Source organism: Taudactylus pleione, unplaced genomic scaffold (genome assembly GCF_031769625.1).
Source record: "Taudactylus pleione unplaced genomic scaffold, aTauple2 ptg000089l, whole genome shotgun sequence".
Lineage (NCBI taxonomy): Eukaryota > Metazoa > Chordata > Amphibia > Anura > Myobatrachidae > Taudactylus > Taudactylus pleione.
The window spans coordinates 8,892,543-8,918,465 of NW_028284491.1; the positions used below are offsets into that span (position 1 = coordinate 8,892,543).

The 25,923-nt window shown below is 43.6% G+C and overlaps 1 protein-coding gene across 1 annotated transcript in view; it reads left to right on the forward strand.

Annotated features, from left to right (window-relative positions):
• Window positions 1-2,017: 2,017 nt before the first annotated feature.
• Window positions 2,018-25,923, forward strand: part of TNS2 (tensin 2) — a 136,459-nt gene continuing 112,553 nt past the window's right edge. The window contains exon 1 of the mRNA XM_088469152.1: window positions 2,018-2,239. Within this exon, the coding sequence (XP_088325278.1) occupies window positions 2,165-2,239 (75 nt within the window). The 5' untranslated portion in view covers window positions 2,018-2,164. The remainder of the gene's footprint in view (window positions 2,240-25,923) is intronic.

Sequence of the window (25,923 nt, forward strand, 5' to 3'; positions counted from 1 at the left end):
TGCAATAAAATTTTTGACACAGTTTGCAAATTATGTAACTTTTACACCCATGTACGATTAGTACAGCATTGGTTACGTGTATCTGGCTTGCATAAGTGGGCTCTTGTAATGCGTATGAGTACCAGGCTTGTATGTGCACATTCTTGTGGCTTTTCCTCTGTGGAGAAATCCCTCGTCTTAAAACGTATCCTCACAGTTGCAGGCTGGTCCCTCTGATAACATTTACCCATTAAAGGAATATGTGAACTGACCTGTAGTGTCTGAGAGCTGCCAGCTGCCTCAAACCCAGGAGCCAGAAAATAACTATGTTTTTATCCTAAGTAACCAAATAGTTACTTTGGGCTATATCCAATGTACAAAATAGTGAGGGACTGGAATGAAATATAGAGTTTTAGGGGGCTGCAGGATGGCAGTAATCTCCCACGCTGTGAGGGAGGGCACTGGAAATCAAAAGACTGACACCAATGATGCATTTTAGTTGTAAAATGAAAAGTTTTCATGTCACTCCAGAAGTGTTGCCTGAATAACAATCAGACTACTTTTCTAGTTGCTGAATTCCTTAGCAGTCAGTAAAGATGATATTACACACATTTTAAAGCACATAGGAATATTATGATAATAAAGTTAAAAAAGCTCAAATTTGCATTCTTTGATTCGGAATAAAATAAATTGCTCATCTCTCTTCTGTTGTATCTGTTTTTCGGAGAGTAGCCATATTGTTTAAACAAAGTAAAAACTAACAATAGTTGCAGATGCCTTCCAAGCAATGCCATAGCTGGGCATTAATGCACCCTTGGCTGGCACTGCCACCCCCCCAGCACATGTGAGGTTATGATGTCACAGAAGAGGGTATTGGAATCAAGAGGCTGAGCACTGCGCACATCTGGCACGGTCCTCAAGGCACCCTACCAGTCCAGGTTTTAAGGATATTCATGCTTTACCATAGGTGACTTTAGTACTACCTCAGTCAATTTTTTATTTTTACTATTTCATTTTTTCTTACTATTTTCCAGGTGTCGGGGTGATCTTGTGGCATATAGCTGAGTACGTTCTTATTTGTAATTTGTCCCTGATGAAAGTGCACTGGAAGTGAAATGTTAGAATAAAGGGCGTGATTTTGAGGTGGACGTAATTGAGAAGATATGATAATGTCGCAGCCTGTACAGAGACGACCATCGACTTTGTTTCTAATCCTCCATTTGCGTACAATGACACATCATCGGTCGCCCCATCAATCCTCTGAGTAACCCTAGGGTTGCACAGAATGTGCGTCAGAACTAAGACAGCGGAGCAAGTACCACTTCATACAAGGATGCAGTCACTGGCTGCAACACGCCCCAAAATGGTTGCAACACGCCTGCGTTTGACTCACCACCCCCATTACCTCCCACAAATGCTAACTACCTGTCAATCATTGTGCGTCCAAATCCACACTACGACCGCCGTCCTTAATCCACCGTGGCACATGCGCGGTGCAACTCTGACACGTGCGCAGTAGTAAAAACATTGGCCAACTGCGCAAACATCAGCATTGCGCCAACATCTGAATCAGGATGTTTTATACTTCACTCAGGTCTCTCAGTGCTGCCTGATTGCTCGTTCTACCTCAGGGGAATTGTGATTTCTATCATCCCTTTAATTCGGAACACATATGACTCTGTGGCTGGCTGACTTCAAGTCTCCATTTCACCTGGTTTTCATCAAAGAAATTCACGTGTCCCAAATTGAATGGACAATATGCCAAGCCTATATAATATATATATATATATATATATATATATATATATATATATATAACCACATGAACACATGTATCCAATGCTTAGGGGCTTACCATGTAATTTGCTGGAATTGGCATAAATATAATTCCCGGTGCTGAAAAACAACTTTGGCCAGTAATATACAGAACTTACGATGAAGCTGCGCAGTTATGATGTTCTATCCCTGTAGTAGTTACTACTAAAGATAATGTAGATCCCCATAGTAATCTGACAGTAGTGTTGATAGTGAGTGCGCCCTCCCTTGCCCGCCCCCAGGCGGAGCTCTGCTCGCAGCACTGCACAGTGCTCACAGACAGTTACACATAATACACAGAGGGCTCTGTCTGTTCTGCTGCCTGACTTGGTGTAGTGCTGCGTCTGTCGTGTAATGTTATGTGTCCTGCATGGGCTGTGCGGGGAGTTGTGCGCTGGGAGGACAGCAGACTGGACGTGTCGAGAAGACAATGCATCTAACTGAGGTACACGGTACAAAGCTGTCATGTGTCCATCCTGTAGCTCCCTTCTGTCTGCAAACTACCAACAAGTAGTCGCAGCTGTGATGTTTAACCTACTAGTTGTATGCTGCAAATGTGTCATGATGTGTGGTTTTCTGTGGTAGTGATTGTTATTGTTATATATGTATTTAGTGTATTCTAGGTATGGGTGTCACATAGCCACTACTGATTAATATGGTGCTCATGTTTTGGGGAGTACATGGTGTGCCCCAGCTATATTCTATACTGTGTCCCATAAAGTCACAGAGAGTCACTAGCAGTTCTTGTGCTCTTTGCTGTATAGCTCAGTGATGTAAGGATCTCTATATTCTCTGTGCTCTTTGCTGTATAGCTCAGTGATGTAAGGATCTCTATATTCTCTGTGCTCTTTGCTGTATAGCTCAGTGATGTAAGGATCTCTATATTCTCTGTGCTCTTTGCTCTATAGCTCAGTGATGTAAGGATCTCTATATTCTCTGTGCTCTTTGCTCTATAGCTCAGTGATGTAAGGATCTCTATATTCCCTGTGCTCTTTGCTCTATAGCTCAGTGATGTAAGGATCTCTATATTCTCTCTGCTCTTTGGCTCAGTGATGTAAGGATCTCTATATTCTCTCTGCTCTTTGCTGTATGGCTCAGTGATGTAAGGATCTCTATATTTTCTCTGCTCTTTGCTGTATAGCTCAGTGATGTAAGGATCTCTATATTCTCTCTGCTCTTTGCTGTATAGCTCAGTGATGTAAGGATCTCTATATTCTCTCTGCTCTTTGCTGTATAGCTCAGTGATGTAAGGATCTCTATATTCTCTTTGCTGTATAGCTCAGTGATGTAAGGATCTCTATATTCTCTCTGCTCTTTGCTGTATAGCTCAGTGATGTAAGGATCTCTATATTCTCTCTGCTCTTTGCTGTATAGCTCAGTGATGTAAGGATCTCTATATTCTCTCTGCTCTTTGCTCTATAGCTCAGTGATGTAAGGATCTCTATATTCTCTGTGCTCTTTGCTCTATAGCTCAGTGATGTAAGGATCTCTATATTCTCTGTGCTCTTTGCTCTATAGCTCAGTGATGTAAGGATCTCTATATTCTCTGTGCTCTTTGCTCTATAGCTCAGTGATGTAAGGATCTCTATATTCTCTGTGCTCTTTGCTCTATAGCTCAGTGATGTAAGGATCTCTATATTCTCTCTGCTCTTTGCTCTATAGCTCAGTGATGTAAGGATCTCTATATTCTCTCTGCTCTTTGCTCTATAGCTCAGTGATGTAAGGATCTCTATATTCTCTCTGCTCTTTGCTGTATAGCTCAGTGATGTAAGGATCTCTATATTCTCTCTGCTCTTTGCTGTATAGCTCAGTGATGTAAGGATCTCTATATTCTCTCTGCTCTTTGCTGTATAGCTCAGTGATGTAAGGATCTCTATATTCTCTCTGCTCTTTGCTGTATAGCTCAGTGATGTAAGGATCTCTATATTCTCTCTGCTCTTTGCTCTATAGCTCAGTGATGTAAGGATCTCTATATTCTCTGTGCTCTTTGCTGTATAGCTCAGTGATGTAAGGATCTCTATATTCTCTGTGCTCTTTGCTGTATAGCTCAGTGATGTAAGGATCTCTATATTCTCTGTGCTCTTTGCTCTATAGCTCAGTGATGTAAGGATCTCTATATTCTCTGTGCTCTTTGCTCTATAGCTCAGTGATGTAAGGATCTCTATATTCTCTGTGCTCTTTGCTCTATAGCTCAGTGATGTAAGGATCTCTATATTCTCTCTGCTCTTTGCTGTATAGCTCAGTGATGTAAGGATCTCTATATTCTCTCTGCTCTTTGCTGTATAGCTCAGTGATGTAAGGATCTCTATATTCTCTGTGAATAAATTCCTCAGCTGTGGCATGGCTGAGATGCTTCATATAGTGATGGATTTACACGGCACTTTCTGGATGGGCAGCGTATGATCAGTTTCTGATCAGCAAGTCCGCTGTAGCTGTGAGGAGGGGCTTTCATAGGAGTCTAAAGCTAGAGTCAATGTAATGGATCCGGCGAAAAAGTTTCGCCTATGAACAGCAGGTGGAAAAAAGTGCAGAATTGGGGTTTTGGGGTGCAACGTTCCGGGAACCCCCATGCAGCCTTAAGACAGTCCCCCAAAGGTAAACTGTGTCAAATTATTCAAAAACACTTTAGAACACCCAAAAACAAGTACTTTCATTTTGGGGGCGAAAAAGTTAAAGGTTGGGGGACAAACTTAAAAACTAGCGAAATAGACTCAGGGGGGTCCCCCAAGTATGCCCCAGGAGATTTTTACTTTGCTGGTGCTTGCGGCAGGTGGAATTTTCACGATTTTTTTTAAACTTTACTTTAGCAACTTTAAATTTGCTACCCCCATTTTCAGGTACCCAAAATTTGCTGGGATTAGTTATGTTAACCAAAAAAAAACTTAAATGCTATTCTTCATCCCTTATGCGAATACGCAAAACAGTACCTATTGAGACCATTTAAATACCCCAAATACCTTCAGCAGGCTAATTTGGGGGTATCCATAGTGAACCCCCATGTCAGTTCATATTTTGGGGGGTGTCAGGCTGATTACCCCATTTTGGAGAGGACTTCCGCCTGTTCAAGTTTCGCCAGGTGCCGTTTTTGCGTACCTTCAAATTGAATATGGGGAATCGCGAAAAGTTTCAAAACACGCGATACAGGCGAAAAGTCCGGCAGGCGAAAAAGCATCGCGGGTGCGAATCTAATTGAATACGGGCCTATGTAAGTAAGATCTAACTCCCTATTACATCACTGATGTTATACTTGTTGCTGTCAGTCTCACCTCTTTGAAGTCTTGTTGAGTCACCAAATTTGAGATTTTTTTTTTTTTGCTTTTCATTTATTGGTTATTATACTTTTTTACTACTTCATGTTGATTGTATGTATGTGAAATATTGACCAGCAAAGTATGCCAGAGATGGGATAATTTAAGATTTCAGAAAGTCAGATTGGTGCTATTATTGATCTTTTTGCAAATATGCATATATTACCTGGAAACTGCTGCATAGGACCCACTTTTAGAAGATGAGCGGGTCCCATAGGGCACACTATAATCCACCCTAGCCAATCACCACCTGTAGTCTCTCCTGCCAATCGCAGCCTACAGTATCTACCTGCCCGCTCCACTGTATTTGTACAGAGGAATACCCCGGCCAGCCGCTGCAGGTCTAGGCAAGTCCTTGACTTTCAGTGGCGTTGCAGGCCCCGAACGCCCACAAACCGACAGCTGAGATCTTAAGGGCCCCACACACAGGTTGTTCCGACGGATTGGTACGATATCGCTGCTGTATCGTTCCGTGTTTGGGTATGATATCGGCCAGTGCGCACTCCTGTGGGATCGTTTATCGCTCCTCCAGATCTTTCATGCTGCACAAGAGATATGTAGAAGCGTTGTATGAACCCATGCAGCACTATGCGTGGGGCGAGGGGTGCGGGCATATCAGGTGGTTGGGCAGTGGATCGCTCCATGTGTGGTGACCTCCCAATATGTTGGTGGATTATTGGGCACCGCATCGCCGGCTACACATCGTACCGTGTGTAGTTGACTTTAGACAAGCAGGCAAGTGCTGGGGGTAGTCGGGAGGTTAGACCCAGGGAAACCACTGGAAGCAGAGATTTAAAAGTGGGAATGCAGGAGCCCAAATCCGGTGCGTTTGCACTCACAGACCTCCTGATCCGCTCCCCCCCTAATATCTACCCTTACCCCCCAACTGCCACCTGACCCCAGCACTGTACCAATCACTGTCTTGCCCCACCCTTCCATAATGTGTCGGGATCAAGAAACAGTGGATTAAGCGCCAACAAAGTTAGGGGACTCACAAATGTTTTCGCTCAGCGCGATCACTGATCATACATTGTTTTGTTAAGGAACTCAGGGCCTAATTCAGACCCGCTCGCAAGCGGGTCGATGGTGCCCTAATGCGCATGACGGTGGGAGCTCTGTCGTTGGCATGTGCGAGACCCGCGCGACAGCCAAGCTGTCGCTATGGGTCTCGCGCCAAAGGGGGCGTGCTGTCGATGGTGACTGACAGCACGCCCCCTTTGGTGGGTGTGTCGGGGGTGTTGCTGCCCAGACGGAGGCGTTCCCATGGGAACGCCTACCGTCTGGGGCCGGCCCCACTGACATCACTAGTGATGTCAGTGGGAGTGCTTTTGGCTCTGATAGAGCCAAAAGCACTCCTGGGCTTGCGGCAGCGAGACCCTACCGCAGGGTCTCGTCGCAAGCCCAATGGTCACGATGGTCTTGACCATCGCGACCATCTTTTTGGCCGCTCCATTTTTAGGTAGGAGGGCCCTGATTCAGAGCGAGCGCTCTGGTCAGAGCGTCCGGCTCTGAATCAGGCCCTCAATCTGGTAGGTAAATATATTTTAAATACAGAAAATGAATGTAGTGGATCATAAACTTTACAATTCAGAAACTCTTTATTCTTCCTTTCCGAAACACGTAATTCCATTTACAGTTTATAGGTTTCCAATCATCTGTAGAGAACTGCGAACCATGTTCATGCTCTATATAGATATAAATATAGTACAGTATATACAAACTGTAGATATATAGATATTCCAAACAGGCATCCAAGATAGATATTGGCAAGCTTCTCACATGTAAAGTACAGCCAATGAAATGTATTGTCTTTGATCTTCACATTCAAATTTTTTTTTAGTTCATGAGTGGTCTTAAAATACATAGGGGGGAATTTAAATTAGCTGTGGTAATTTACTGTGACTAATTGATCCCCTGGGGGATATTCAATTAGCCCCGAAACCAGCAGTCATCTGGGATTTGTTTTTTTTACCTGGAAAAAAAATCAGTGGGCGGCACAGCTTCCCGCTTGCAGACACACAAACCATTGCATTAGCCCTATGGATTCTCTGACTACCAGCCTCCGCAGTTGACCCCATTTACAGCCAGTTTGCTAGAGACTCAAAATTAGGCCCAAAATGTAATTTATATAATCTGTAACACATATACTAGTGATTCCCAACCTCAGTTTTCAAGGCACCCAACAGTCCAGGCTTTAAGGATATCCATGCTTGAGCAAATATGGTTTAATCAAAATGAATAAGGCACTAATTAATTCACCTGTGGTCATTTATAAATATCCTTAAAACCTGGACCGTTACGGTGCCTTGCGGAACGAGTCTGGCAACCACCGACATATACAATTAGGCGCTGATGCAGAGTTGTACGTTCGTCTGTTTTCCGAGGGTATCTTGCCTGTTTTCACTCTGTGAACCAAGCGTACGCAAGTACGGGCGATGAAGAGTCGTACGCAAACCGCACAAATCTCCACTTGCCACTGAATTGGCATAACTGGGCTGTAATGGGGCATCCTCATGTAAACAAACTTCAGAGAGGGCAGGTGGACTGAATTGGGTGCTATGCAGATTTGAGCATGCATAAAAACATGCCTGTTTTCAGATGACTGTGGAAAGAGAGAAAGAAAAGAATGTCCTCTTTGTTGGCGCACTATAATGTCATGAATAAAATGTAACTTTTATTGTTGCTATTACAATAACGAAACTTCCATAAAGTGAAATATAGTGAGAATAATTAAAGATGTGGTTTAAAAATAACGCAACTTATTTATTTAGAAGCCAGCAGCAACATTTATCATTCCCCACACGGAGGTGATTACTGTAACTGAGATTTATTTGATCTTCCTCAGTTAACTTTACATTGCTAGTTACATCTAACACTAGAGGAGACATCTATTATACCCCTTTTACACCGGAGTAAAACCCGGGTTATTGCAGGGTTAACCCGGGCAGCTCCCTGGTGTAAAAGGGGAGAGGGTTGGATCGCCGGGTGACCCAGCTATCCAACCCAGGTAACCAGCAGGGTTTTACATGGGCGTAGCCCGTGAAACCCTGCTTTGTGTACGGCGCACTCCGGGTCACGATGACCTGGAGTGCGCTGCTAGTCGGCCGATTGGTCCGGCTTCAGTGACGCTTGGAGATGAAGTCATCTCCAAGCGTCCACTTTCACGCCGGCAAAGCCGGGTCTATGCAGACCCGACTGCGGTGTGAGCGGCACCGACTCGGGAATATCCCGAGTGAGCGCCGGCTAAATTCCAGGTCTGATCCGGATAGGAACTTTGTTCCAACTCCGGATCAGACCCGGAATTTTGGTGGAAAAGGGGTATTAATGATTCATTATTTATCAGACCAGCAGTGCACACTTTAATCCTATTAAAATCTATTGGAATTTCATAGGTTTCATGAAAATGTATTCATACCTAGTGGGTAATCAATTACCAAATAATATACTTATTGTAATAATCTAAATAGAGACACAAGACACCAGCCTTTTTTATTTAATTTCTTTTTAAACCACATCTTTAATTATTCTCACTATATTTCACTTTATGGAAGTTTCGTTATTTTAATAGCAACAATAAAAGTTAAATTTTATTCATGACTTTATAGTGCGCCAACAAAGAGGACATTCTTTTCTTTCTCTCTTTCCACAGTGATCCAACATTGTCCTCGGCTGCCCCCCCTACTAGTTTACCATTCAATACATTGGTGAATTTCCTAATTTGGGGTTCTTATGCGAGTTATATTTAAGCATACCTACTGGTGCAGAAGTTTTCCCTCTATATCCTGTTTTCAGATGAGTCTTATGTCTGGTGTAATTGCCCACTGATAGTGATGACTGGTATCAAACAAAACTTATGGATAGAGGCGCCCCTGCTGCAAAGGGAGCAATTATCCCATCTAGAATTAAACTGCGCCTTAAGGCCAAGCTAAAAACAGTTATCCCTTTGCTTTTCTAGCCATTTATCTTATTTCCTCCCTGATGGGGGTATCACACGCGCGCTTTCAGTGTCATATTTAAAGCACGGTGTTAAATTGCTTCAAATTATAATATGTTTTTTAAAGAAGTAGCATGGAGAGGATACTCCACAAACCATTTATTCTGCTTTTGTCTGCAAAGTACTCTATGAAACACTCTCCAATTGAAATACATTATATTTGAGCAGACTGACACACAGAGCACTGTAAGTGCTCGTTACAAGCTGTGAGCTGAATAAGTGCCACATTTTCCAGCTGTGATAACAGCACTACAATAATTAATTGTGAGGGTTCTGAAGCTGAGAAAGTGCCTGTGTGCCACTACCCTTAAAGTTGACCCTCCCATACACAACTCTTTTGCAGGGATATTTAGAATAATTTTGTTCTTGTGGGGGCATTTACATATCATTTTTTTTTTAATACCTACTTACATAAATATGTAGTAAGAATGTGGATTGAGAAGTCCTAGGCTGTTCTGGTGGGCGTGTGGATTAAAAAATGTTGAGTATTCATTAGCTGAAGCAGAACTGAAAGGGTCTGTTATTGGTGTACCCACTGCTTTCTGTGTGTACACTTAGAAAGCCATTGCGGTCAGTGACGTTATTGTAGGGGTGCTTCAGGAAGTAGTGAGGTGTAGTGGTAGCCCTTGTATATACACAAGTTTCCATCATCCTACATAAAACAACGTTGTGTAAGCTTCCTCTCTCTTCTCTGTAAACACTGGAGAAGGATCTGAGTTTCTCAACAAAAAAGTGAAGGTAATTGGAGAGATTGATTGGTATACTAAAGGCTTGTTCCATGTATGAGCATTGGATATTTCTTCACTACAGTAAAATTGCCATCCTTTAACTGCAATCTGCTCTGTTCCAACATTAGCAAACATGATCTTTAGTTGTTATAGAAAGTTGTGGGTGTATCTAGTACGGATTACCTAGGCACCTGTACCAGTAAATAGCCCAAAACTGTATGCCCTCCCCCCCATAACTATTGACAAGCTAATCGATTACCTCAAAGCAGATTTTTTTGGGGGCTTTTATTAGAAATCGTTCAACAGGTGACCACTGCCAGACACTTTAGGTCTGAGTTAGGTTTTGGGGAGGGAACCGGGCGGTGACAATGCGATTGCACAGACCTGGGCTGGAACAAGTGCCGCTACTGATGATGACAAAATGATCTGGCCACCAGGCTCAAATGCAGATTAGTCTAGCCAGAACATACTTCTCAGTGAGAACTTATTCATTGGAATACCGTGCACATAAGGTCGCCTGCTTCATAATGTAAGGAAAAGGAATACGTGAGAGAAAGATAACATTCTGCATTGGTTGGGTCAATCTTATTATTAAGATCTTATTCTTAAATTGACAGACATGATCGTAGCCAATGGTGTCTCTAATGTTGAACTAAGGAACAAATTGGTATTGCAGAATCTGCTTCTTTGCTCAAGCATCAACATGCAGAGAAGATTGTGGGGAAAAATTTTTTTTTGTGACCAGCATATGTATGTTTCATAACATGGACAATTATCAAACCATTTTCTGGAAGAAAGTACACCGTCACAGCTAAGAGAAATCTACAACAATGACAACTTAAGTACAGCGCCACCTATTGTTCCTCCAATGTAGCTTCCAGAGCAATAAGCCTGTAGCTGTTACCAAACTACAACTACAGTTGGAGGTAGTGAAGAGATGTTTAGCATTAGTGGGCAATGGGCCTGATTCATTACAGATCCCAACAGTGTACACAGATCGACCAATGATGCATGCTGCATATGCACCACAGTGCATGACGGTGTGTGTGAGCTTGCATTACGATCGCACTGCGATCACCTAGGCAGATACAAAGCCATTGCAGGTCAAGGGACGAGACGTCAATGTTTGGGAGTGGTGACGGGGGAATGGTCAGAGAAACACTGGCGTGCCTATCCGTTTGAACGCCGTTGCGTGCATAAATTAGCCACTGCGATGGCATACGCAGCTTGAGTACTCACTGCGTGTGATGACGTTAGCAATTTCTGAGTAAGGTCAGACCTGTCGTAATCGCGCGTTAGGTGCCGATGTTACTCGATGTTCCCAATGTATACGCAGCACTGCAAGGATATGCGAAAGTGGTAGTGGGAGTCTCTGCTGGCTTTGCGATTGCAAACAGCATATTTTCGCAGCAGGTCTGCGTGTGTGATCGCGTGAATCAGGCCCAATGAGATGAGATGTAAAGTAGGACTGGATTTCCAGGGCAAGAGCATGGGTGTAGGAGCGGACAGTTTAAGTAGCCTGATATGAAATTATGCATTTAAAATGAATGGTCATGTATGCAGAACATTGTCATGATCTGAGCATGAAAGGGGATTGACTGCTGTAATTCAGGAAAGTATGTGTGGTAGCTCTTAATGTAAATGGCCATTATGTGACTGGTTATGAGGGCATGAAGCCTTTTCATCCAAATAGCATGTTGCGGGAAAACACCCAGGAATATGGGTACTTCATTTGGGTATGATAAAGGTTGATCTATACATCTTGCCCCTTGAGTTGTGACCATTTATTGTGTAAGCTTGTGAACACACACATGGTGCATAATTGTCGAGTTTTAAAAAGCCCACTCAGTGACTCAGTGCCTGGGGGATGTCACTGCAATCAGGTCATCATGGCTCCACCACCCCGCTATTCAATGCGCACACATAGGGCACTGGCTAGATTAGCAAGTCTCTGCCATTTATGATAATTCAGATGTTCCCCACTGTGCTTTGCTTGTGCTTAAGTAATGACCATTTCTGTGTTTTGTCTGAAACATGCGACCTACATGTGTACACTTGATGTTTTGATTCTTGTTCTGGGCTTGTTAAGTGCAAATGAATCATTACAATTTTTAAGGAAATGTGATAGATTAATGCTGCCCATCCACTAGGCGATTAAACCTAGTGATGGAGCGATAACGACGGTCGTTATTGCTCCATCGCTTGGTAATCGCCTGCAAATTGGTCAGTAAAAGGTTAAACACGACCAGTGATGCGCGCGTCCGCTGGTAGTTTTTAACATCAATCATCGCCCGAATATGACGGTCAACCTGACGACTGCCGTCAGGTTGCTATGTTCGGGGATGATTGATCTGCATACTCTGAACGTGCTAAAGATTCAGGGCCTGATTCAGAGGCGCTCGCAAAAAGCGAGAGTTCGCTCTGAATCAGGACGGCCACTTTTTTTTTTTTCGGCATCCTGGCGTCTCGCTGAGCTGTGGGTGACCGCCCACAGCTTTAGCATGCGGCCAGATGATGGTAGCGACCATCGGGACCATTGTGGTAGGGTCTCGTCTGCCGCAAGCACCAGTGAGCTTCCGCCTCTAATAGAGCCAGAAGCTCATTACTGACGTCACTGGTGATGTCAGTAGGGATGCCCACAAATGGCAGGCGTTCCTTCAAGAACACCTCCGTTTGTCCAGCCACCCCCCCCCCACCCCGCCTACAAAACTGGGCGAGCTGTTGATCAACATCGACAGCCGCCCCATTTGTAGCGAGCTCCAGAGCGAAAGAATTATGCACAACCATCAACCCACTTGAGAGCGGGTCTGAATCAGGTCCTCGGCTCATTTATTCAGTCTGCATTTAGGTGACAGTGTGCACTAAACCATGGCAACCAATGTGCAATCTGCACTAAACGGACCAAATAAGTGGCACATTTCTCTACTTTTTTCTTTTTTATTTGCGACTGCCCACCAGGGGGCAAGCTCTGAGCAAGAATGAATGAGTAACGAGGGTGCGTATGCATGTTAATGAGATTAATCATTACCATGCAGCGTATTGCGCCACTTCCTCCATCTTCTGGGCGCCATGATCCACTGTCACCTTTTCTCCAATTTTCAACTGCTGATTGATTGCAATAGTTTAGTGCAAATTTACACCTAAATTCCATTCAGTGCTTTATAATGTTACATAATAGGTACAAGGAGCAAATCTAACTCTTGGTTACATTAACGCCTTTTATTTTTCTTTACTGTACAGTTTGTGTGATGGCAGCTCATGGTTAAGTCCTGTACTCTCTTGAAGCCATGTTAGGTTCTGTATGTCCCCTGCATAGTGTTACTTATCCTCCAGCAGTGTGTAGAATGTTGTCACAGAACTTCCTGCAGCTCTCTGTATATTGTTACGCCTGCTCCCTCTTGTGCTGTATATACAGTTTATAACCTCACTTGTTGTGGTGCTCTGCATACTGTCAGTGACCCTCTCCAGTGTACTTTCTCTGACCCTGCATCAATGGTCTGTATGTTCTCACTGTCCTGTTCCCCCACCAGTGCTCTGTCCTCTGTCATGCTGTGCTCAGTGTATGGATGTTGCCTTTAAAGGACATTATATAGAATTTAGGGTAAGATGAATTTATTCCACCATTCAGGTATTAGAAATGTTCCTTATACTGTAGCTTTGTCAGAGAGCAAATTAAATGAACCAGGGAATTCAGACAATAAGATTAATATGATATATCATACTTACCAACTCTCCCGTAATGTACAGGAGAGTAACGGATTTCTGGGGTCTCTCTCGTAGCCCCAAGAGAGTGGGCCAGCCTCCCGTATGTGGTCCCCTTCCCAATTGGCGGTGCAGGGGTTTGATGACACCAGATTCTTAACTAGACTTTTTGTTGCCCTGTGCCAGAGAGAGCATTGACGCCCCCCCATTTTACGGACATAAGATAGTGCACCTGAAAAAAGGACCAGGGCCTAATGGGGAAGGGCCAGGGAAGAGATAGGGGAGGCCAGGAGATGCTGGGGATAATAGAAGAGGAAGCTACAAGTGAGAATGATGGTAAATAGGAAAATTGACAGGCCCAAACAGCGCCCCCTGCCCTGCGGTGCCCTGTGCCATGGCACTGGTCGCACTACCCTAGTTACGGCCCTAGATGACACCATTCACAATCGCGGTTTAGAACAGAGGGGATGGAGCCACGACTGCGGAACAATGTTACAGCGTCTCTGGTCCTGGCTATTGCACACATGCTTTTTGGCACAAACTTCAGATAGGTATGCTTCTTGGGGGTAATTCAATTCAATGCGATGATGAATAACCATGGGAGGGAGCTCCCGGAGCTATTCAATACACCGCGCTGTTTGCCTGGTCGGAATTGCTTAAGTCAGAAAATGCCGGTTCTCGCTACTTAACCTGGGTGTTTAGTCACGAGAACCGGCATTCTCCTAAAGTGCTGGCTAACAGCCGCATGGCCGGCACTTTTGTCAGAGTTCTCTTCGCATTCCCAGGGGGGTGCGAGAAGAAATCCTTTAGCCCGACCAAACAGCGCGTTGAATTGAATAGCTGCGGGAGCTCCCTCCCGCGGCTATTCATCGCATTGAATTCCCCCCTTATCTTGTCCCCATTCTGCATCTGAACTCCCCCATCTGTACTATTCAACTCATTACTGTTTGTTCATTGTGTAATTTGTACTTATGCTCTACCCCCTATTGTACGGTGATGCGGATCCTTTGTGGTGACTTTTAAATAAATATTAATAATGGATACATAACTTTAAAATATTATGCAGATCCCCTCTGGGGGTTCCGGACTGTAGATAGACTGTAATTACATAGACAATGTCTAGATGGACACTAGATGTTAGACAGTCAATAGTTAGACAGGGACAAAAGTTAGGCCCACTAAAGTTCGACATGTAAGAAGGTTGACAGGGTCAAAAATTTGATGTGAAAATGGTCGACACATAAAATTGGTTGACATGTTTTTGGTTTTTTTTAGGGTTAGGCACTTACCCAGACGGTTAGGGTTAGGCACCAAGAGTTAGGGTTAGGCACCAAGGGGAGAGTTAGGGTGAAGATTAGGGATAAAAATAAAATTAAATGTCGACCTTTTTTGTGTCGACAATTTTCATGTTGAACTTTTGACCCTGTCAACCTTTTGTCCCTTTCAGCCAACCTCTGTCCTCGAGAGCTACTAACAGTTCACGTGTTCTAGACCACCTAGCTGGTGCACAGGTGTATTCATTACTCACTTACACATTTGAAAAGATCCACAGGTGGAGCTAATTATTTCACTTGTGATTTTGTGAGGAGACCTGGAAAACATGCACTGTTGGTAGCTCTTGAGGACCAGGGTTGGCTACCCCTGGTCTGACATCTGGTGTCTACCTAGACATTGTCCATTGAATCATAGAGAACATTAATTTGTGTGGGAAGAACATGGCCTGTACATGTTGACTGTGTTCCTAGTGCTTCTAAAAGTGCAAGTTACGTTTATTTTTACTCCACCCATAAATGTCAGTGCAGATCGGCATTCTCCATGATCAGCGTGAAGTCAGATTATATTTAAATAAAATGTTAATACTCGCATGAGAATGTAGGGGCTCATACACACTGCATAAAGTGTTAGCCTGCACGGTATTTAGTGGTGTCCATCACACAGGGAATTTTGATCATTATATTTGGAGTGGACACTCCAGTACTGAATGCACAAAAAAACAGTACATGTTTTTATTCCAAGTTCATGTGATCTTAGGCGTGTTTGGAAGATGTGTTGACTGTAGAAATCAATGAACTCTACAATAACAGCCATGCACCGTGGTGACATAGCTAAATGTACTATATCAAAATATGTTTTATTATCTAGTGAGATTATAAAACATCAGTTTTAACTGGAAAATGAGAAACGGCACCAGTTGTACAATGGTTTGATCTTAGGATACACAGCCTGTGTTCCTGTGGGTAGAGATGAGCAAAATGTCACCGTTTACGTGAAATATATACATTTGGCCATACAATATTTTGTTGGTATTTGCCCTTTAGTGTTCTCAGTACTACCCCAATAACGCAGCACAGCAGAATGAACTGACTGTTGTCGTTGCAGCAAATTCACTGCAATGCAAATTTTTAAATACAGCGTGGAATGGCCAAGCTAAAGCGAATCCTCCTGTGCCAATGCATGGCTCTATTTGTGCAATACAACGTAATTTTGCTTATGAAGATTAGTATGTGGACAGACCTGCAACTATGATTTGCCGACAACCTTGATTTATTTACTTGTTGGTGCACCAAATAATCTAAATGACTGAGTGGTGCGGAGCGGCAGTGTATTAGTTAAATTTCCTTCCATTTAAGTGGTTCAAGTCGGTGTGGGTCTCTAGGTCCCTTTAGTGTTGCATATACACAGATGTTCATAGCTGTGTATTACATCCGTTCTAGAACAGATAATTGGAATCATAGATAACCGTGACAGCCAGATGGTCCATAGAAATGAAATATTGAAAAAGTAACACACAAGGTGCCCATCCTCCCAATACTGGTGCTGATTCAGGCAGCAGGGTCTTCACATGTAGAATGTGTTTTAATGGTGTGTACAGGTGAGTGTATGCAGAGATTACATTTCAGATGGATATCTTGCACCAAGGATGGGGTTGGTGCAAATCCATGCTTTATAGTGTTAAGGTGCATACACACGCAACGATTTTTTGAACGATTATCAATAACGATATCGTTTATCATTCAATCGTTGAAAAAATCGTTCAGTTTCTGAGTTAAAATGATAACTATTATTGTTCATGCACGTTCACGTTTGTAGTGCAATCAGACTGACCAACTCATCGATTTTCAGTAAGGGAATATGCAAAAATCGTTTGTAGTTCAAAAAAATCGTTCATTACATTTAGTAAATGAATGATTTTAGTAAACGATTGTTAATTTTTCCCATGAAAGAAATGGACGAAAATCATTTACTAAGATTGTTCATTTACTAAATCGTTGTATTTGTGTATGCAGCTTTAGCGACTAGTTTCACAAACTGATGAATAAGGTCAATGCAGCTGTACAGATGTGGGCAGCGTTACATACAGACGGAGATCCATGTTTATTTCTGTGCACTCAGGACCTCATTCAGAGGTGCTCGCAAAATACGAGCGCTCGCTCTGAATGAGGACGGCCGCATATTAAAAATGTTCCAGCCTCCTGGCCGCTCGCTAGGCTGTGGGTTACCACCCACAGCTTTAACGAGCGGCCAGGATGATGGTCGCGATGGTCAAGACCCTCGCGACCATCGGGGCTTGCGACGAGACCCTTGTGGTAGGGTCTCGCCTGCCACAAGCCCCAGAGAGCTTCTGGCTTTAATAGAGCTGGAAGCTCTCCCACTGACATCACTGGTGATGTCAGTGGGGCCGCCCACAAACGGCAGTCGTTCGCATGGGAACTCCTCCGTTTGTGAAGCCACCCCCCCACCACGACTACAAAACGGGACGAGCTGTCGATCAACATCAACAGCCGCCCCTTTTGTAGCGAGACCCGGAGCAAAAGAATTTCTCTCTCGCTCCGGGGCTTGCGCACGCGCATTGCAGCCACTGCGTGTGCGCAGAGGCCAACATCGACCCTCTTGCGAGCGGGTCTGAATGAGACCCTCAATGCGGCCGACTCAAGTGTGACTGAACCAGCCTCGCTGTCTTTTTGTCACAAGTGTGTCATTTCCCTATCCACCAACACTGAACTCTTACCTTCCTGTGTCAAGGAAATTGCATGTCATACAGTGATAGGATTGACATAAGAACCTTAAGTTGAAGCATTTGAAGCTATCTGACACCGTACATCAGATCCAGAGATTTGGTGTCAGTGCTCACCACAAAGTGACGAGCACTGACATATTGACCGTTATTTACTAACATTTAATGCATGCACTAAACCATACCGTCCAATCATCAGTTATCAGTCCTATGGTTAGTTTGAGTTAGAGAATTAAATGTATTATCTACCAGTGTGTTTTTTTGGGTGTGTAGAACTCAGACCACCTGGAAGAAACCCATGCAAAGATGGAGAGAATATACAAACTCCACACTGTTAGGCCCCAGTGCTAACCACGAGAGAGAGAGAGAAAAAAATAAAAAATAAATAAAAAGAAGTTGCATCCAATCAGCTTCTAATGCTGGCCATACACCAGACCAACTTTCCTCCAAACATGCAACTAGTTGGTTGGTTTGAATGAAAATCCGGTAACGCATGGGAGCAAATGACAATCAGCCATTTGCTCCCAGTTACCGGAAAATGGATGAAAGCAGATTTAACCAACTTGCCTGAATGACCTTTTTCATGTTTGCAGTCGATCATATGGTTTTAAACACTGAAAAAAAGGACAGAAATTTTTTTTCAAATTGGTTAAATTTGTGTTTTTTAACCAATTTGTCTGAACAACCATTTTTGGCTATTTTCCAGTGTTTGCCAGCAAATGGACAATTGTCATTTGCTCCCATACATTACCAGGTTTTCATTCCAACCAGCCAGATTGGACAGATATCTGACAGAAAATTGTATAGTGGATGCCCAGCTTAACCCTCATCATCCCCAATGATGAGGATAAGTGGAAGGATTGGAGGAATGATTTGCCAGTATTGTATTACAGAATTGCAGGATCTTGGAGAAAATGGTTACATGTGGCAGCCAGCAGAGCTAGAAGGAGAGGCCCCTCTTAGTAAAATATTTTACCAGCTTAAGTGGAAGGACCAATCACAAGCTGCAATATCCTGTGATTGGTCCTCCTGCTCTCAGTTCTCAACCAGAGCTATTAGAGGAACTGAGGATCCTCACCAGCTCCAGGGTGAGCCAGTGTAGTAAAGGTTCACATGCTGGTGGTACAGCCGCTTAATTGTTACCTAATTTTTTTTAACAGTATCAACCTGCTGAAATACGGTATCATCTCCTCATTGTGCAGTTGCCAAATGCAGTGTACTGAGATCATTTATCTAATAGTGAGATAAATGAGTTGCTTGAAAACGGTGTTCTCATGTTTCCCAGCTGTGTTTCTACAAGGCCTCGATCAATGCTCCCTGCAGCTTATACAACAGTACAGCGATTTGCAGCTGGTCTGAAGGTCCCCCCCAAGGAGGTAAAACTCATCACTTATTTGGTCATCACTGGCAAATAGCAGACTCTTTTCTCCAGGCCTCCCAGAATACCATTTAAACCTCTCATGTAAAAATGTCCTATGCAAAACTATGGAAACTAAGGTTAGCGGTGATTTTTGATATTATTGTAAAAGTGTAATTGTTTTTTTTTTTTTCGTTTTCAAAAACCTATATTTTCTCACACTTCAAAAAACTATTCTTACACAACTGTTAATTATATGCAGTTATACAGAGCAGGATAAATTTGTCACAGGGCCTGGGGGCCATGCACTTAGAGGTGGGCCTCCCAGTTGTCCAGAAACCCCCTGTCCCTTATCCAGCCAACATAATATATGCAGCAGTGAATGATCCTTCTGCCCCCTCCCCTGCTGGCATCCTATATGACACATGGGAGATGTAGCACCTGATGTTGTGATGTCCCACATATGCAGGCAGGAGAGCTCACCTCTGCGCGGTACAGCACAGCATGGAAGACGGTAATGTGAATAGGGGCATGGTAGCTAATTATTTGGCTGTGGGGCTATTTAATATAATAAAGGAATCAGGTTGGGTCTTATTGATTTAAGGGAGGAGTCATGGGCATATGAATCTAATACTATGGTGGTCTGTGGGGTAGAGTTTGGGGAGAAGGGGTCTATTTATTAAATGTGAATACTAACTCATGTTAGTGTTGGTCAGAACAAAATAGGTCTATTATTGAATATGAATGCTATTACTGAGTGATAGAGGCTTGGATAGCACCCACTTTACATTCCCAGCGTGGTATGACCTAAACCTCAGCAACCTCTGGAATGTGCACAAGGCAATTAGTGTGTCACATTGTTACATTCTCTCAGAACCAGTGTAAGGTGTCAGTTGTAGCAGTCTAATTGCAGCACTGGAGTCTAAAGCTGTCACTGGACTAGAGGATACATGTTCCCAGCTGCCAGCCAATACGTATGTGTACATGATGCCACTGTGAGAGTGGTCTGTGCCTTTCTTTTGCTGGTGCTCTATTTATACCTTTCTGCACCCAAATATATCAATATGCTTTTTTCCTGTCTACCAATTGTTATATATTTATCAACCACATACACCTCAATCCAAGGCAAAGACAACAATCCTCATATACCACCACATTTAACTGTAGCAGTCCATTCTTCTCATACCATGTAAATGTCTCTACTAGAATCCCCTCACACTGTCGTTCCTGCATAGTGTTTGGTTTATTACCCAGCAAATCACATGGCGTATTTTACTGTCCTTTTACCTTTTCTCACCATCTGTTCAACCACCCAGACTGGGACTTGGGAACGAGTTACCACCACTTAGTGTGGGACACCTCAATGGATCCACAACTACACTAGAGGACTCTGCACCAAGTGCCATCCATGGGGCCTCATTTACAATTAGGTGCAGCTCTGATCTGTCTGCACCTTATAGATTTGCTCCCCTGCAGTGCAACAGGAGTTTGCCAAGGTACTGGATATATCACTAACGCTACGGGGGGAATTCAGTTGTTATAGATGCCCCTTGCTGGGCGTCTATATGAATAGGCTCCCGACTGAGTAATTCAATTGTTGCTCCATTCGGATGCCTAAAGCTGCAGGGGATGACAACACATTTCTTCTCGCAGCCTCTTGAGGTGCGAGAAGAAATGTGTCCAAATTCCAATTTTTCGGGTGCCCTAACCACTTCTTTAGACTGGTTTAGCCGCTGAGCTTTTGGCCATGATAGCTACTAGTTGGCGTCTGAAAAGTGAAACCATTGAATTGCTCCGTCGGGCACCTATTATTTTAGACGCCTATGAGGGGGTGTCTGTAATATTTGAATCGCAGCTTTCATGAGGCCCATGTTATCCAACTGAACAATAACCATATGATTCTATCGAGCATGTAACGGCAACAACCCTTTTCCACAGCTGCAATAACCCGGGTTGCGGCTTAGTGGAAAAGGGTCCCAATAATATAATCCAGGTCCAGTGGCCCGGGAATCCAACCTGATCAGCGACCAGGGTTGGACACTGGAAGGACCTGGGTTAAAGGGCAGTGTAAGCCGTTAACCCGGGTCCCGTTTACAGCATGTGGAGATCTAGATTTCCTGAAGCCTGGAGGCAGAAGAGTTTCACTGCACTCTGCACTCTGGTGCAGTGCGAACGTTGCCGACTTGAGAATAACTCTCGTCGGTGTCGCGGTGTGAAAGAGGTCTGACCCGGTTTGGAAGCAGGACCACCACTCTATATGAAGTGCACATGCAGATCACAAAGGGCAATCCCAATACTGTATTCCCATGGAACTCCATGAAGTTGTAAAGTGGATCAGTTAGTCCAACAAGTTTCTTTTAAGTTCTGCTCTTTCAGTGACCATGAGATAGTGCTACTTTACCATGTATCACGTAGAACTGACTAAACTTGGGATGCGGTTTGTTTGCTTTTAATTATACTATTACATTTGATGGGCTTCTAAGAGAGTTTCAGCATCCAGCCAAAAGAATGGTCTTCTACTTTGGGAACTTCACGATGTACTTCTGTGGGTATAACTTCTACCAGGGGTGAATAATTAGGTAGCTTTTTATCAATTCCAACCCGGTCAGTTTCTAAATAAACTGGTGGTACTTTTAAAATGTTGCTGCTTTAGCAACTCTTTGTCCTCTCACATAAACCACCACTGGCCTCAACTGCTGTGGGAATATATGTTATTTTATGTATTTGTCATAGTCAATGGAGATGCTACCAACAGATGCGTCTTTTCTTGTTTGTTTGTTTATTGACCCTAATGAGTTGCACTCAGTAAATCACTATATAACTGTTAAGGGACATATTTGAGAGTCCAATTTAAATCTTGAGCACTTTTTTCTTCTTGTTAAGATTGTTAATGGAAGTAAATTCCAGTAGTTGTTTTGTTGCAAATGGGTTGGGTATGGGATCCCGGCGGTCGGGATGCCACCGGTCAGAATTCCGACAGCGGAATCCCGACAGTAGAATAAAGCTCCCCAAAACTAACCCTTACCCCTAACCCTCCCTTCCCGATGCCTAAACCTAACCTCCCGCACCCTAAACCTAACCGTCCCCCCTTACTGCCTAATCCTCCCCCTAGTACCTTAGCCTCCCCTAACCCCCGATGTCAGGCCCTGGTGTTGGTTGACCTCGGTTGCAGGTGCAGTGGCCGGTGAGCTTGGGTGAGTTGATGGTAATAGATGACGAGGAAATATGTAAGCCTTCCTCATAGGCTACTCTCAGATGTTGACGAGACCTACCCTGAGGCGCGGACTCTAATCCACGTGATGGTATTCACCAGTGACCCCTCCAAGCGGGCTATGGGTTTTGCTGCACCAAGTGAACAGGTTGCGGCCCCCAGAGTAGGTATCTGAGAGAAGCGAGAAGACAAGGGATAGAACTAGGAATGTACTGGAGGAATATCTGCTATGATGAATCAGACACTGATTAGCGATGGGAACAACTCTGGAGATCCAGATACTGTTTGTCACCAGTAGCTGCACTGGGATTCTAGACGCTGAATAGCTATGGGTAACCGCTTCGGTGATCCTGATGCTGTATAGCAAAGGATAAGTAACTGGGTATCCAGATGCTGAATAGAGGTGGGTAACACAAGGAATGATCTCTGATAGAGAACACTAAAGAATAGTGTGGAGCTTAGGACGCAGTCTCAGCAAACAGTCACTAGAGATGCAAAGTTGCACAGGCAATTTCCTGTTCATGAAGCTGGACTTAAATACCCTTAGGTAGCTGGTCATTGGATGCAGAGATTAGCTGAATGACTGCAAGACTACCATTGGAGGGTCCTGATCAGATGACACAGACCAACATGGCTGTGCCAATGAGCGCGATAGCGACATGGAGACGCAGTATGGAATTTCTAGCAGACCCTGGGAAGAATCCTCCTTCCACTACTCACCCGCACGCCTGGCGTCTGACCGCCTTAGAGACCGAAGACGCTGGTACATAGGTGAGAAGTGGCCCATACCAAGCCGTAACCTAACACCCGATATTTAACTTCTGGATGCCGACGGTCGGATACTGGAGCCGGGATCCCGCCGCCGTCGGGATTCCTGTGCTGGTATTTAGACCGTCAGCATCCTGCATGCTGGGATGCTGACTACATCCCATTGTAAATGACATTCACAGAGTCATTGGAAGGTAAGGATTGAGATAAAATTGTTATTAGTGGGGATATCTTGGCTTTCGTTATTAATAAATACAGGAGGATTGAGTTATATGTTGTATACAGTGAAATTGTGGTAAATGTTATCTGTGGATGGAGCCACAATAATTTTTTTTAAATTTATTTATTTATTTATTACCAGTTATTTATATAGTGCACACATATTCCGCAGCGCTTTACAGAGAGAATATTTGGCCATTCACATCAGTCCCTGCCCCAGTGGAGCTTACAATCTATATTCCCTACCACATGCACACAAACACGGGTTAATTTTTTTTTTTTTTTTTGGGGGGGGGGTGACCAATTAACCTACCAGTATATTTTTGGAGTGTGGGAGGAAACCGGAGTACCCGGAGGAAACCCATGCAAGCACAGGGAGAATATACAAACTCCACACAGTTAGGGCCATGGTGGGAATTGAATCCATGACCTCATTGCTGTGAGGCAGTAACGCTAACCATTACTTCGTCTGTGCTGCCCAATTTCAGTTTGTTTCCAGGAACTTTTCAGAATATTGTTTGTCAAACGAATCAAGTTTGATTATTGTTGGGATGTTTGCATGATGTACTTTCACATTAGAAGTGGGATACATCTAGGGCAGGGATAGGCTACGTTGTTCTCTTTGGGTGCAAGACATTTAATATTACAAGCCAAACAAGTTTCTGGGGTGCCACCATGATTACAACAAATACAAACAATTACAAAATTAATAAATGGGCACTAAAAATGTTGCTGGCCTCCCTGTTTTTTCTTTTTGCAGGGTTAGGTTAATCAGTTGTAGTTTGGAGAGGAAGACATGCCTCAGAATTTTGGAGTTACAATGGTAGCAGTACAAAACGGGACAACAGTGGTTCACTTAGCAGAGGCCCAGACTTCATTTGGTATGCAGGCCACGCTTTGGTTCTTCAGTTTGGAGTGGGTATAGCGTGCCAAAAGGGGATCCTCTGTGAGGGCAGAGTTGGGAGAGGAGGGGAAAAGCACTCCTAACAGGAGAGGGACTAGTATCAATTGCCACTTAAAATATTCTCTTGTGCCACTAGTTCCATTGGTTGTCCACCCCTGACCTAGACAAATTTTACTTATATTCTGCCATGGTATAATTGCTACCCGGATGAAAGATAGACAATTAATAGGTCGACACCAGACGGTCGACGTGCAATAGGTCGATGGGGTCAAAGGGTCGTCAGGTGCAAAAGGTTGACAGGGTTAAAAGTCTACATGTCCACATGGTCTACATCAATTTTTTTAAATGGTTTTCGCAACATTTTTACGTTTTGGGTGAGGGTTAGGCTGCCAGAGGGGATGGTTAGGCTCTAGGGGGAGGGTTAGATTAGGATTGGGCACTAGGGAAAGGGTTAGGCACCAGGGACGAGTGTTAGGGTTAGGCACTAGGGAAAGGGTTAGGATTAGGGTTAAATTACAAAAAAAAAATGTGTTGACCATTTGAACCTATCAACGTTATTGCATGTCGACCATCTAGTGCCGACCTATTGACTATCGACATTATTACTGTCTAACTTTTATACCATACCTGGTACAATCTGTCTGTTCTTTCATGGTGAGGAATTGAAGATGGTTTTAAGAAGGTTCTAAAGAAAACCAGTGTCTGGTAATAACACTGCCGGAGATTTACTTTTGCTATCTGACAAGTTGCTGCATTTGCTTTTGCATTTGGGTTATTGTCCTCCCCGCTGAACACCAGTGGTCAATTATTTCAGCATTCTCACCTTTGCAGTGATTAATGTTTGCAGTGGTGGACTTTGTTGTTCTAATGTCCAGACAACGGCCAGGTTTATCACTGATAAATCAGGTGTTAGTCTCTGAAACATTCATTCTAGCAGATATAGTGTAGCTATTGGAAGAGAACCAGAACATAACAGGGGAGTGTTTTGCTGTGTAAATGCTTAATTTAACAAACAAGGAGTAGGAGTAGAACGGCAGGACAGTGACCCTCTCCAGATTCTTTTATTACCCCCCTCTTCTGATCCATGCGTGGGGACACAGCACAGACACTCTATTATCTGATGTTAATACAGAGTACTGGAGTTCAGTGCCAGAACTGAAGGGTGATGATGAGGAGAGAGCCTGCAGGACAGGGAGTATGAAGAGAACACTGAAAGGAAAATGTCAAGGGGAGCCTTAGGAAAATCTAGAAGGGAGACGTAGAAGGAAATAATGAAAGGAACTTATGAAAGGATGTTTCTGTCTGCTCGGAGAATCTGGAGTTTTGCTGCAATCAGCATGTGAAGGTGTGTATTGTACAGTACTTGTTTTTCCAACCATTGAAATGTTTTTTTTTATTTTTAGGGTACTTGTGTACTTTACGGACTCATTGAAGAGAGAACCCAAGTTTACGGACTCATTGCAGAGAGAACCCAAGTGTCCTACACTCATTATTAAGATTATTATTATCAATCATGGTAAAGTCTAAATCCCCTTTACGGAGAGGACCCTGACGTCATCAGCCAGTGTCCAGCGTCATTCCCAGTGTCCAGCGTCATTCCCTACCATCCAAGTGGGCATAGAGGGCGAATATAACCTTGTGGCGAGCCACCGAGCCTGAAGCATGGCGGGCACAACGAGCCCGCGAGGGGACAGGTTTTTCTTTAGGTGGGGACAACTTTTGGTACTTGTGTACATAAAGTACACAAGTACCATTTAAAACATTAATTGGGTTCTCTCTGCAATGAGTCCGTAAAGTACACAAGAAATGACCTTTATACAAGAGAATTTGGTAACCTTGTTTTTGTTTGTTTTTTCTTTTCCAGTCCTGATCATGATTCTTTTTATGACCAAACAGTTTCCATACTTCTTATTAGGAGCACAA